General features: G+C 37.7%; 3 protein-coding genes across 9 annotated transcripts; 1 reads left to right on the top strand and 2 right to left on the bottom strand.

Moving 5' to 3' along the window:
• Nucleotides 1-1,261: 1,261 nt before the first annotated feature.
• On the top strand, nucleotides 1,262-6,376 carry LOC126721852 (disease resistance protein RGA2-like). 7 transcript variants are annotated; one of them, XM_050424927.1, is made up of 4 exons: nucleotides 1,262-3,906; nucleotides 4,147-4,265; nucleotides 4,389-4,446; nucleotides 6,005-6,376. In XM_050424927.1, exon 1 carries the CDS (start codon nucleotides 1,367-1,369, stop codon nucleotides 2,861-2,863), a length of 1,497 nt encoding a protein of 498 aa, XP_050280884.1. In that variant the 5' UTR covers nucleotides 1,262-1,366; the 3' UTR covers nucleotides 2,864-3,906; nucleotides 4,147-4,265; nucleotides 4,389-4,446; nucleotides 6,005-6,376. The 7 variants fall into 7 exon arrangements, with proteins under 7 accessions (XP_050280884.1, XP_050280882.1, XP_050280881.1 ...); XM_050424925.1 differs by having other exon boundaries at nucleotides 4,389-6,376; XM_050424924.1 differs by lacking the exon at nucleotides 4,147-4,265 and having other exon boundaries at nucleotides 4,389-4,509.
• A 1,507-nt stretch (nucleotides 6,377-7,883) lies between these two features.
• Nucleotides 7,884-8,933, bottom strand: LOC126721901 (uncharacterized). Its single transcript, XM_050424980.1, has one exon. It carries the CDS (start codon nucleotides 8,931-8,933, stop codon nucleotides 7,884-7,886), a length of 1,050 nt encoding a protein of 349 aa, XP_050280937.1.
• A 2,731-nt stretch (nucleotides 8,934-11,664) lies between these two features.
• On the bottom strand, nucleotides 11,665-12,426 carry LOC126721903 (uncharacterized). The gene has a single exon (XM_050424983.1). The coding sequence runs from the start codon at nucleotides 12,424-12,426 to the stop codon at nucleotides 11,665-11,667; it is 762 nt and encodes a 253-aa protein (XP_050280940.1).
• Nucleotides 12,427-12,746: the final 320 nt, after the last annotated feature.

The following is a 12,746-nucleotide window of genomic DNA, read 5'->3' on the forward strand; positions in this document are numbered from 1 at the left end:
ACCATCCATTGTGTACCATGTGTACACACCTCATCACTCACAATTTTCCACATGATAAGTTATGAAAACATTACGTAAGTTTTTGTGTCCTAGCATTGCTCTTCCTAATAAAATTCTTTTTATTATTAAAAAATGTTAGGACCACAATTTTTACAACTTGCCTACATTGCAAGTTATGAATAGGGAAGTAAAAATGGTTGATTTATAAATTCACCGCTCAACTCCAAGTTGCGGCAAAGTTGTATCAAAACTCAATAGTTGTGGTCTCTTTGTTATTTCCCAAACCCACCAAACAGAGAAAGTATACAATGTTTTGGTAATACTAACTTAGCATCTGTTTTGGCATTTCCTACCCAATAAATAGACATGGCAAAATGGGTCAGAATTTTCTGACCCGACTTATTTGACCCGTAACCTAATTGACCCGTTTAAAAATGACCCATGACCCGTTTTGACCCGTAACCCGATTGACCTGACCCAAACCCGACTCGACCCGCCCGTTTTACCATGTCTACCAACGTTGAGTAGATTGAGATTGAGGTGTAATTCTTATAAAATATTTACTTATTCTTCTTTACTTAATATGTTATGTATTCCATTATAGTTTGTCATTCTTTATTTACCACCTTCATTTTCTCTTCCTTCTTTAAACAGATTGAAGATTATACCAAGATTAGCTTCTAGAAAGCTGGAACAAAAGTTGCACCAAATTTGAGTATCAGGCCAAGTGTTTAGTGGTAATTAGTAACAATATCACCAGTGAGAATCTAATCACTGTTAAGGAACTTATAAACAATTGACAGATTGCATCTATTTCCCAAAAAAAAAAAAAAAAAAAAAAAAAAAAACTTGTTTGAAAAATATGGATCAACTCAACCCGACTCGTGACCCGATTGACCTGTTTATAAATAACCCGTTTTGACCCGCGACCCGTTTGACCCGCAAACCCGATTGACCCGACCTACCCCGCCCGTTTTGCTATATCTACGTGATACCTGTTTCAAAAAACTACATCAGATTACTCTAATAAATTAATCACAATTTCTATACTATCGATAAGATAAATTAATCATTTATTGGAGTAGTCTAATGTGATTTTTTGAAACAAATATTACTCATTTATTGAGTAAGAAATACTAAAACAGATACTAAGTTTGTATTATCGAAACATATTATCTCAACATATTATCTCAAACAAACAACGTGAAAGCTACTCACCAAGTCAACTCACCAACTCCCTCCACGCGTAATGTGTAAAGATGGATTTAAGAAGTCAGTCATCGAACTATACACTTTACCAATTTTCCCACTTTACCATTCTTGCAGCTGAAATTCGTCTGTCTTTAATCTTTACTACCTCAAGAACATGGCTGAAACTGCCTATGGCGTCACAGTGAAGCTCCTGGGGCTGATTGGATCCCTTACTTACCTAGAGCTCAGCTTGGCATGGGGCGTTCGAAACGATCTGACAAAGCTTGAGAGCACAGTCTCAGCCATCAAAGCTGTACTCTTAGATGCTGAGGAGAAGCAGGCAAGTGACCATAGGCTGAACCATTGGCTAGGGGAGCTCAAAGATGTTCTTAATGATGCCGAGAATGTGCTGGATGAATTTCACTACCGAGTTTTGCAGAAGGAAGCAATGAAAAGATACGGGAGCACTAGCAAAAAGGTGTGTCATTTCTTTTCTAGTTCTAATAATCCACTTGCATTCCGTTTTGAAATGGCAAATAAAATCAAGGGTGTTAGGGAGAGGCTAGATGATATTGCAGATAAGAAAGATAAATTCAATCTTGCTCAAGGACTTGAAGATGGGAATATAACAATGCACCAGAGGGACATGACTCACTCCTTTGTTCATCCTTCTAATGTCATTGGTAGGGATGAAGATAAAGAAAACATCATACGTCTTTTGATGCACCAAGATGCTGGCAGAAATGTTAGTGTAATTCCTATAGTTGGGATTGGAGGATTGGGGAAGACCACACTTGCCAAGTTGGTGTATAACGATGAAGTGGTAGTTAGCCATTTTCAATTGAGGATGTGGGTGTGCGTTTCTGAGAATTTTAATGTCTCTAGGTTGATAAAAGAAATCCTTAAATCTGCTGTTGGTACAATTGATGAGAATTTGAGTGTGGATCAGTTGCAAATTCGCTTAAGAAAACTTTTAGAAAATGAAAAATTTATACTTGTCTTGGATGACATTTGGAATGAGGATCGTAACAAATGGATTGAATTGGAAGATTTGTTACTAAGCGGTTGCAATGGAAGTAAAATCATAGTGACTACACGGAATAGTTTTGTTGCTACTATTATGGGCACTGCTCCCACATACAATTTAGATGGTCTAATCCAAGAGAATTGTTTTTCTTTGTTTGTCAAATTGTCTTTTAAAGAAGGAGACGAAAATCAGTATCCAAACCTCTTGCAAATTGGAAGAGAAATCGTAAGAAAATGTAAAGGGGTTCCATTGGCAGTGAAAACTTTAGCCGGACTACTTTATTCAAAAGTTGATGAAGGTGAGTGGAAATATGTGAGAGATAACGAGATATGGAATTTAGAACAAAAGGAGGGTGACATCTTACCTGCATTGAGGCTCAGCTACAACCAATTACCCTTTCACTTGAAGCAATGCTTTGCCTATTGTTCTCTATTTCCAAAGGATCATGTATTCACTAATCTTCAATTGATTCAATTTTGGATGGCTCATGGAATTCTTCAATCACCTGTCAATGAAAATCAAGAGTTGGAAGATGTTGGTGACTTGTATATCAAGGAGTTGTTGTCAAGATCTTTCTTTCAAGATCTTGATGTGCAACAAATCTGCTTCCATACCTTTAAAATGCCAAAGGTGAGTGTTCAATAGTGACCAAGGATTCCTCCATTTCTACAGAGGTTTGTCATTTGTTCTTTTTTGACAATGACCAAGAAGTTACAACGCAATTAGAGAAGTTGAGTAAAGTTCGGACTATTATTTTTGAAACTAAACAACCAGTGTCCTTATTTGAAGCATGCATCTTAAGATTTAAGTATTTGCGAGTGCTTAATTTCAAAGAATCATCTTTTGAGGTGTTGCCAAGTTCTATTGGTACTTTGAAACTTTTGAGATATCTCAACCTATCAGGTAATCGCATAATTAAGCGACTTCCTAATTCCATTTGCAAACTGCACAGTTTACAAACTTTACTACTTGCTGATTGCGAAAATCTTGAACGGTTGCCCAAAGATATGAGGTTCATGATCAGCCTTAGGTTTTTGATGGTTACAACAAAACATACATGCATGTCGGAGAATGGAGAAGGTTGCTTCAATTCTCTTAGATTTTTGGTTATAGGTGCATGTGGACGTCTAAAATGTCTGTTTGGGGGGATGGATGGACGCCTCGCCTATCTTCGAACATTAATTGTTGGCAAATGTCCTAATTTGACATCTTTGTCACTCAGTATCAAAAACCTAACTGCCCTAGAGTTCTTGTGGATTGGGAATTGTAAAGAGCTTATTTTGATGGAGGGAGAAGACTATCAAGATTTGAAGTTGAGCCTCCGAATATTGAAGATTGTCAATTTACCCAAGTTAGAGGTTTTGCCCCAGTGGCTCCAAGCATCTGCCAACACTTTACATTGCCTAGAGATTGAATGTTGTGAAAATTTTACTGCTTTGCCAGTGTGGCTACCACGTCTAAAATCACTTCAAAAACTTAAAATTACCAATTGCCTTAAGTTGTCATCTCTTCCGGAGGGAATGCAAGCTCTCACCACACTAAGAGAATTGAAGATTGAAGACTGTCCAAATTTGAGTAGAAAATGTAGAGAAGAAGATTGGGCCAAGATTTCACATGTACCAAAGATTTTTATTGATGAGGACAATGGAAGTTCAATAGACACAGATGACAACATCAGCGATGATGAGGTAATGGCATATTTGACTTCTTGTACTATGATGGCTTTAACAATGGTATCGATCGAATCCTAAATGATGGCTAATGCTTAGTTTCTATTTCCAAAACCTAAACTCCCTTTTCATTAAAAAAAATTCGAAGCATTTTTTGTTCAAATTAGATTTAAAGTAATTAATTAAAACTTAAAATATCTTTTTGGATAAAATTGAATTTCCAAAACTAAAGCAGTCTTCTAAACCTTTATTTTTCAGCTGCCCTTTCTCAACAAAGAAAATTGAAAAAGAGAAGAAGTAACATTGAATCCTATGTAATTCATGGAGGAATTAAATCTTGTTTCTGGAACATTTTGTTTCGAACTAAGGCTAGAAAGGTATTGGCACCCAAAAACTTGATTGAACAGAATAAGTTTTTCTTTTTCTTTTGGAATTACGGTTTTCCTAGTGTTATTTTCAGCTTAAGTTTCTTATATATATGATTGCAAATTTCATTTCAGGAGTTCAACACAAATCACAACCAATAGAATGCAAGTGTTGCTCAATTCAAAGTCACATGTACCGTCCGAAATCGAAAAAACTTCTTCATTGCAATTTGGATTAAGAGATATAAGTAAATAAGTATTGTATTTATTTTGATTTTCCTTTAAGTGCTGTCAATAAATAAATATTTCCATTATTGTGATTTTGTATTGTGAGTTCACCATTCTAGACACAAGATTGTTGTTTGGGAGTATGCCATAACTGAGTGGACTGGAGGCAGATGGTTGGTAGGCGACACCTGGTTTAGGTCCAGGAACCAACTTTGACCTCTTGCGATGGTTTACAAACCAAATAATAGATCCAAAATATAGAAATTGGTTACTGTGAGGCTGTTCATGTTAAATGCAGTTGTGGCAAAAGTGAGGTGGTGTTGGTAGGATTTAAATGATAATCTAATATATGTAACAAGATCATAGACAATGAGTAAGCTGTATTTATTGTATTCTGGGTCTGAATCAGTTGATGTGTAGTATTTAGTTCTCCGTTTAATTGGTTGGGTACACCGGATTGTTTTATTTTAGTTCTTTGATTCTGTTTCTAGATCTGCTAAACTTCAGACATATGGTATTGTGTCTGGGAATTATAAATCAGTTGATGTGTAGTATTTGATTTTGTATATATATTTCATCTCTAGGAGCTGAACTCATTTTGTTTGTTTTATAAATTTTAGCGGTTTAAGAGTTTCTTCTATTGTGATTTTGTAACCTTGTTTTGACTACCATGTGGTACTATGTGAAGGAACTACTTATTTTATAATTCATAAAAAATGATATTTTGATATTTCCAAGTTTGTCTGATGTAAAGATAATGATAACTCCATGGCCCCCAGGTTACTCCTTAATTTCTTAACTCCACAAACATGTTAAACAATGTTTTAAATTGTATTTGTGGGGGAGAGTCGGTTTGCTTTTCATTCCTATCCTCCCTATTAAAGATGTCTTTCCTTGCTAGGTTGACTTTCATTGATAAATGGTGGTCAATGCAGGCTTGCACCATAACCTAGAGGGAAGAATCTTTTTCTTTTTCCTCTTTCTTTTCCCTTTGTATTTTTCTCTCTGCCTTATGTTTTTCTGCATAAGGTAGTTTTCTTCAATATAAATCTTTTTATTTATCAAAAAAAAAAAAAAAAAAAAGAATCTAATTTTTCATCTTTAAGATGTAATGGGCCACTGCTTATGGTTGACTACCATCTTTTGAGTGACTTTATATGAGTGAAAATCATGATGTGGAAAATGGAGAGAGAAATGCTTTAAAGAGTTGCTAGGTCTATATATTTACTTGCAGAATGCATTTGAGGTGTTTATTGGTTTAAACATATGGTGTCTTCTCAAGTGCTGAATGCTGCAACTATGAATTTTGTGCTTTGCTATGTGTGCGTTTGGCATTGGCTTAAAAAGCCAGCTTTTAGTACTATTGAAATCATCAGTTCAGTACCTGATGTTTGGTTGTGGTTTAATCAATACTATATTGTTGACTATATCTGTAGGACATTGTTAATTTTTTTTCAATAAATCATTAATTTAATGCCCATGTAGGAGCTAGTGCGCACTAATGTACATCATGGTTTTTGCAGGCTTGTTTTCTTTTAGCAAAATTGAATCCTTCGGCTACATATAACTCTAATGGTCCTCTACTGGGAGGAGATGTTATCTTCACTGACGATGTGAGCTTTGAGGTCTTCTTGGATCATCTCCAAAGACGTTCAATAAAGTAGAATACCATTACACCATGTAATGTATTTATCTTTAATTTTTCTTTTCCCATTTCTTGTACAGGAATGGATGACTTGTATTAATTTTTCTTGTTGGTTACTTATCAAAAGAGGGGAAGAGGGGGGTGGGGAGAGTTTTCTTCTTGGCTATGATTCATAATATATAAAGATTACAAATTTTATATTACTATAGTAATTATTCAAATTAATCAACTACATGACTTCACTTGGCCAGTGTTTGGTATTTTGTACATTTTGTATCTGGAATACATCAATTTTAAGCCTAAATCTCTATAGTCCTTTGTTAGTGTTAAAACTATGGCTTTCTACATATGATTATGTTTAAAATTGAAAATAAGTGAAACTTATTCTTCTAGCTTGGATAATCTTGCAAATTAGTCTAAATTGGACCGTTCTAAAAGCATCCACAGCAGATGTGCCAAATGCCAAATATTTGGCACATTTGCCACACCAAACACAAAAACGGAGCTTTATCAGATGTTCCAAATCTCAAAAATTATACCACATGGCTACAGTACCGTCTCAAATATGAGATGGTACGGATAGAAATGGTATAAATTTTTATAGTTTTTTATTCTCTTTTCTCTTCTCTCTTACCGGTTCCCTCTTTCTTCTCCTTGTACCGGTTATTATCTCTGTACTCGTCTCTTAGGATCTTCGACCAGTTCAGGATGTTCACCGGTAGCGACGACGGCGTAGCTCTGACGACGACAGCGCGTTCCGTTGGCGAGGGCTTGGAGGACAGCTTCTTGGAGACGTGTGAACTCGGAGTGGTTTGTTTGCGGAACTCACCGGTTCCCTCTCTCTTACCTCTGTTCCTCTCACTGATTCCTCTTAATCTCTTTCACCCTCTGAAGTCGCCACTGCCGATCTCGCCTAGCCGCCGTCAATATCGCTTAGCCATGCTCGATCTCACTCACGAGCCAATCTCACCTCGAGGCCACCGTCGATCTCACCCTCTTCCCTCTCCTCTCTGTCTGCCTTTCACTCTGCCTCTCTCTGGTTGTGGGGTTTTATTTATTTATTTTTTGCTACAATTTGGGTTGATCTGATATTGGTGAGTAATTGTGGTGGTTGGTTTGCAGTAGAGGTGGGTTGTAGTGGTGGTGATGGTGGGTTCTGATATGATGGGTGAGCTGTGGGGGTGGTATGGGTTTTGTGTTTGTTTTTTAAATTGTAGGTGGCAGGTGGTGGTTCAGTTGATTTGGGTGGTGGTGGGCTGTGGGCGGTGACAGTGGCAGTGGTGGTGGCTATCGGTGTTGTTGCGGCAGTGGATATTAGTGGCTAGTGGTTGTGTCGTTGATGTTGTTGTTATTGTTGATGATAATGGGGAGGAGATAATATATTATTTTAATGTGTAGTAAATATTATTTTAATATATAAAATTGAAATATAAAACATTTGATAAATGAAATATTGTAAAATGATGTGGTAAAATAATAAAGTAGGCTTTTGGTGTGTTAAAATGACATTTTCTTTTTTGCAATATCTGCTACGGATGCTCTTAGATAGTTTGAGCTCAATTCTAGTCTAAAAACTTTTAAGCAATCTGGTCCGTAGCAGAGTGTGAGTTATGAGTTAGAAGATCAGCTTGGGCTATGCTGGGCCTCTAGGTTATAAACTTTGAGCCAAGACTGGATTATTCTCGTACTTGGACAAAACTTACACATTTTTTTTTTTTTTTTTATGAACTAACAATTTTATTAAGCAAGAAACAAAACTACACAGGTAGAGAGAGAGCCTTGGCTCTAATAACAGAAACAAAGCAAGGAGGCCCTAGCCCCACATCAAAAGAGCCAAAGTAGTTGTTTGACAAAGACCACTTGGCTAAAACATGAGCAGCAACATTTGCTTCTCTAGCCACCCAACTGAAACTACAATTAGAGAAATTCAATTTTAAGGCTAAAACATCAGAGCAGATGGTTTTTATTCTCCAAGGAACATCCCAGTTAGGACAATTCAGCGCATCAATGCAAGACTTTGAGTCACTCTTGATGGAAACGGAGTTAACATCCAAGTTTGCTGCCAAGTGAAGGGCCCAGATTATAGCTTCAGCCTCTGCTTGGAGAGGGAGTGTGGTGTTCACTCTTTTAGAACAAGCAAACACCACATCCCCTCTCCAATCTCTAGCTACAACTGCAATGGATGAACCCACAATGTTGCAAGTAGCATCTACATTGATCTTAATAGTGTTCCTATCTGGTTTAGACCAAGTTGATTGGATCTTATTGCTTGTTGACCCCATCGGAATATCAAGAACCTTCCTAAACTCTGCAACAGATCTGGATATCTTTAACAAAATCTCATCCAAATTTGGAGATACTCCCTCAAATTGAACTTCGATTCTTAACTTCCAAATCACATCACATATCATTGCACCATATAATGAAAACTCTGCCTTATTAATTGAATTTAGCCCAATTGTATCCGGAGGGGAGATTAAGGTTTGAATGAATTGGGAGGAGGAAGAGAGACCCAAACCATCAAACCTGAACCCCCAATGGCTGTTGAACCAAATAGCTTTAGTTAATGGGCACATAACAAATAAATGGAGACTAGTCTCTTCTTCCATGCCACATAATGAGTAGGACCTGTCTCCAATATTTATATATTTAGCCAAAAAGGATTTAGTAGGGAGACAATTTGCTGCAATCCTCCATAAATGCATTTTTAGTCTCTCATGAATCTTGGTTTTCCAAATTTCTCCCCTAGACACATCTTGACTAGTAGGTGGGTTCTCTCTCCGACCAAGCCAGTAAGCTGATTTCATTGATATTTGCCCATTAGAAGTGTCAGTCCATATCCACTTGTCTGCTTGTGAGTGAAAGGAAATAGGAATTCTCTAAATAGCTTTGACAGTTTGTTCATCAAATAAGTTTTTGAGCTTATGACAGTCCTACCCTTTGTGACTTGGATTAATGAGTTGAGATACAATCAGTGCACTGTCTAGATTAGAGCCTTCCTTTGGGCAAGGGATGAAAGAAGGTATATCAGGAATCCACGGATTCAACCAGGTTCTAATAGAATTCCCATTACCAACTTGAATGCAAGCACTTTGAGCCATAAGATGTTTTGTACCTTCAATGCTTCTCCAAGTGGGAGATGAGCTACCTACTGTTTGGTGGTTCAGCAAGTTGGTTCTAACCTTATATTTTGCTCTCAATAACTTAATACAAAGATAGTGTTTTTTTTTTTTTTTTTTTTTTTTTTTGACAGTGTCCACCAAGCCAATTTGGAGAGAAGAGCTTGGTTGAAATCTCATGCCTTCTTAAAGCCCAAACCTCCTTCCTTCTGAGGCCAACATAAGGACGACCACACCATTGGGGTCAAGTATTGTCCCTCTCTTGATTTTGGGTTCCACCAAAACCGTTTTATCACGGCATCCAATTGCTCACACAGAGCTTTTGGGAATTGGCTGGTTGACATGTGATAGCCTGGAATGGTCTGAGCAATTGACTTGATAAGGGTGGCTTTCCCTGACCATGATAGGTTCTTACTTTTCTAGCCACTCAATTTATTTTCCAATCTTTCCTTCACTGGTTGAAGATCTTTGCATCCCCTGAAAGTGAAGAAAAATGGAACCCCTAGGTATTTTGTATTGGGTGGGAGCCTATTAAGACCCCAGCATGATTTTATTTGATTTAAGAATTGCTGACTTACCCCTTTAGAGGGAAAAATTCCAGATTTCTCCACATTCACTTTCTGCCCTGACCATGAACAATATTTCTCTAGGCAGATCTTAAGAGACGATAATTCAGACATCTTGTCCTTGGAAAATAAAATAACATCATCTGCATAGCACAATTTTGAGATGGGAAGAGCATTACTAGACACTTTAATTGCAGTAAGCTGCCCACGATCCACTTCTCTACTGATAAGCCTCATTAGCACTTCACTTTCCAAAATAAACAAATATGGTGACAGTGGATCTCCCTATCTAAGGCCCCTAGATTGGGTGAAACTTGGGCATTTACCATTGAAAGTTCAAAAAGTGTAAAAACACCCTTGAACATTTAGACCCCCAATTTACAAATTAACCAATTCAAGCTATATGTCAAACAACTAGTGTGCGGAAAATTAACATAAGCAATAATATAGAATTGGAAAAACTATCTAAGCCAAATTAAAATCACAACCCACAGCAGATAATAAAAGGCAAAGATAAAGGGAAGGAAGATGCAAACACAAAGACAACACGCGATGTGTTATCGAAGAGGAAACCGAAGCCCTCGACGTAAAATCTCTCCGCCGCCCTCCAAGCGGTAAACAATCCACTAGAAAATGTAGTTGGGATACATGGACAACAATAGACCCTCCAAGCCTAATCTACCCAATGCACCTAAGCCCTCCAAGCTTCTTGCTCCAACGAGGTTGCGCCGAACCTTTTTCTTTTCTAGCTTCCCAGATTCTGCTACTAGACCATAGCATCAACCAATGTAAATTGGTTCCTTCCTAATTGCTTCCCAGAACACCAAACAGCCCTCTCACAGTGATGAATATGGTGAGAACAAGGTTTTGGTAAAATGCCTCTCAAGGGTTTTACAATGGAGAGGAAGAGAGTTGAGGAATTTGAAGAGACTCTAATGTATAGATTGTAGGTGAATCAATCTTGTTTTTCTTTAGGGTTTCTCTCTCAAAATTCTCTCTAGAAGCTCTCTTTCATTTGTGGGTATAAGGGGTGTTTATACTGGGGTGAGAGGAGAATGTGAAATGTCAGGTTTTTCAAAACAGGGGTGGCTCGCGGCTTGGCCTCGCGACTTGACTGAGTCGCGAGACCCAGTCGCAAGATAACCGTATGGCCAGTTGTCCTGTTTTGTCCTGTAGTGCTCCAGCTAGCATGACTGTTCACCTTCTGGCATGCTTGGCATGTGTGCTGCATCTGGCGGCTTGCAGCCGCGAGTCACCCGCGAGATCAAGTTGCGAGTCTCTGTTTTCTTGCACACTCTTGAGCAATCAACACTCTATTTCACTCACTACCCTTACAACAAACCCACCTAAATACAGGGTTATTAAATGTTGAAATACAAGCAAATTTGGCATGAAATAAAGCCAATAAGATGGTTGATTAAATTCAACCTTACAACCACCATTAAGCAGCACTGAATATTGCACAGTGGACAAACATTGATTAATCAAATTTGTAAACTTGTTGCTAAATCCAAATGCTTTGAGAGTCAGAGGTAAGAACTTCCATTCCATCTGGTCGTAAGCCTTTTGAAAGTCTATTTTAATGCCTAAGAAACCTTTCGTCTTCTTTTTTTTCTTGAAACTATGCACAACTTCTTAGGAAATTACTACATTCTCAGTGATCCATCTATTGGGGACAAATGCCACTTGAGCTGGGTCAATCATACGCGATAAGAGAGGCCTTAATCTGCTCACAATGATTTTAGATATCACCTTATAACAAACATTACAAAGGCTGATAGGGTGAAACTGGTTGAAATTACACGAGCCATTTTTCTTGGGAATAAGAGCAATGAATGTTTCATTTAGCTCACTCAGAATCCTACACTTCGAAAGAAACTTTGTGTAGCTAAAATAATCTGGTCACCCACAGTTTCCCAATAATGTTTATAGAACAAGGTCGGGAAACCATCAGGTCTGGGTGCCTTGAGAGACTTCATTTCAAAAACTACTTTATGAATTTCTTCTCTGGAAGGAACTCTGCATAACTCCTCATTCTTTGCCTCCGAAATACATGGCTCAATTAAATTCTCTAAATCTTCAGGAACATCATTGCATTCAGATTGATACAAGGATTTAAAATTTTCATTGAAATAGTTTTGGATTTCTTCCCTTGTAGTTATCCATGATCCATCCTCCAACTTGATTTCATTGATATGATTCCTTCTTCTCCCCACCAAGGTGGAAAGATGGAAGAATCTTGTGTTCCTATCACCCTCCTTGGTCCATAACTCTCTTGATTTCTGCTTCCACTTTAGATCCTCTCTTTCCAGCCAATCATCAAGTTCCAGATTCAGTGATGCTTCTAGCTCAAGATTTTTCCTTGTAGGGTTTGAGACTTGTAACCGAGCAATTTTTGCCTCCAGCTCCTTAATTCTTTCTCTTGAATTCCCAAAGAATTTTTTATTCCACCTTTTCAAGTCCCTCCTGGTGGCATCCAGCTTTCTAGCAAGTCTATAACCTTGTGAACCCTCTACAGACGTTAGCCAAGTGTTCTCCACTACCTCTTTACTTGATTCCTCCTTAGTCCACATTGCTTCAAATTGGAAAGGTCGATTTGGAGTTGTATCTTCCATGCATGTATCCATAAGAATAGGGTTGTGATTTGAATTTGAATTACTTAAGTGTCTAATTCCAACTTTGGGAAGATTGTTTGCAATTCATGATCACAAAAACATTGGTCTAGTCTTTCCTTGATATTAGCTAGCCCCTCTCTTCTATTTTTCCATGTGAATGTTGGCCCAGAAAACCCCAGATCGATAGCCCTAATGTTGTTCATGAAGCTTCTAAGACCATTTACTGAACTCTCAGAGACATTGGATCCTCCTTTTTTTTCCCCTGACTCTTTAATGTTGTTGAAGTCTCCAAGCACAGCCTATGGCCTTGAAAATGCTTT

Source organism: Quercus robur, chromosome 4, assembly GCF_932294415.1.
Source record: "Quercus robur chromosome 4, dhQueRobu3.1, whole genome shotgun sequence".
NCBI lineage: Eukaryota > Viridiplantae > Streptophyta > Magnoliopsida > Fagales > Fagaceae > Quercus > Quercus robur.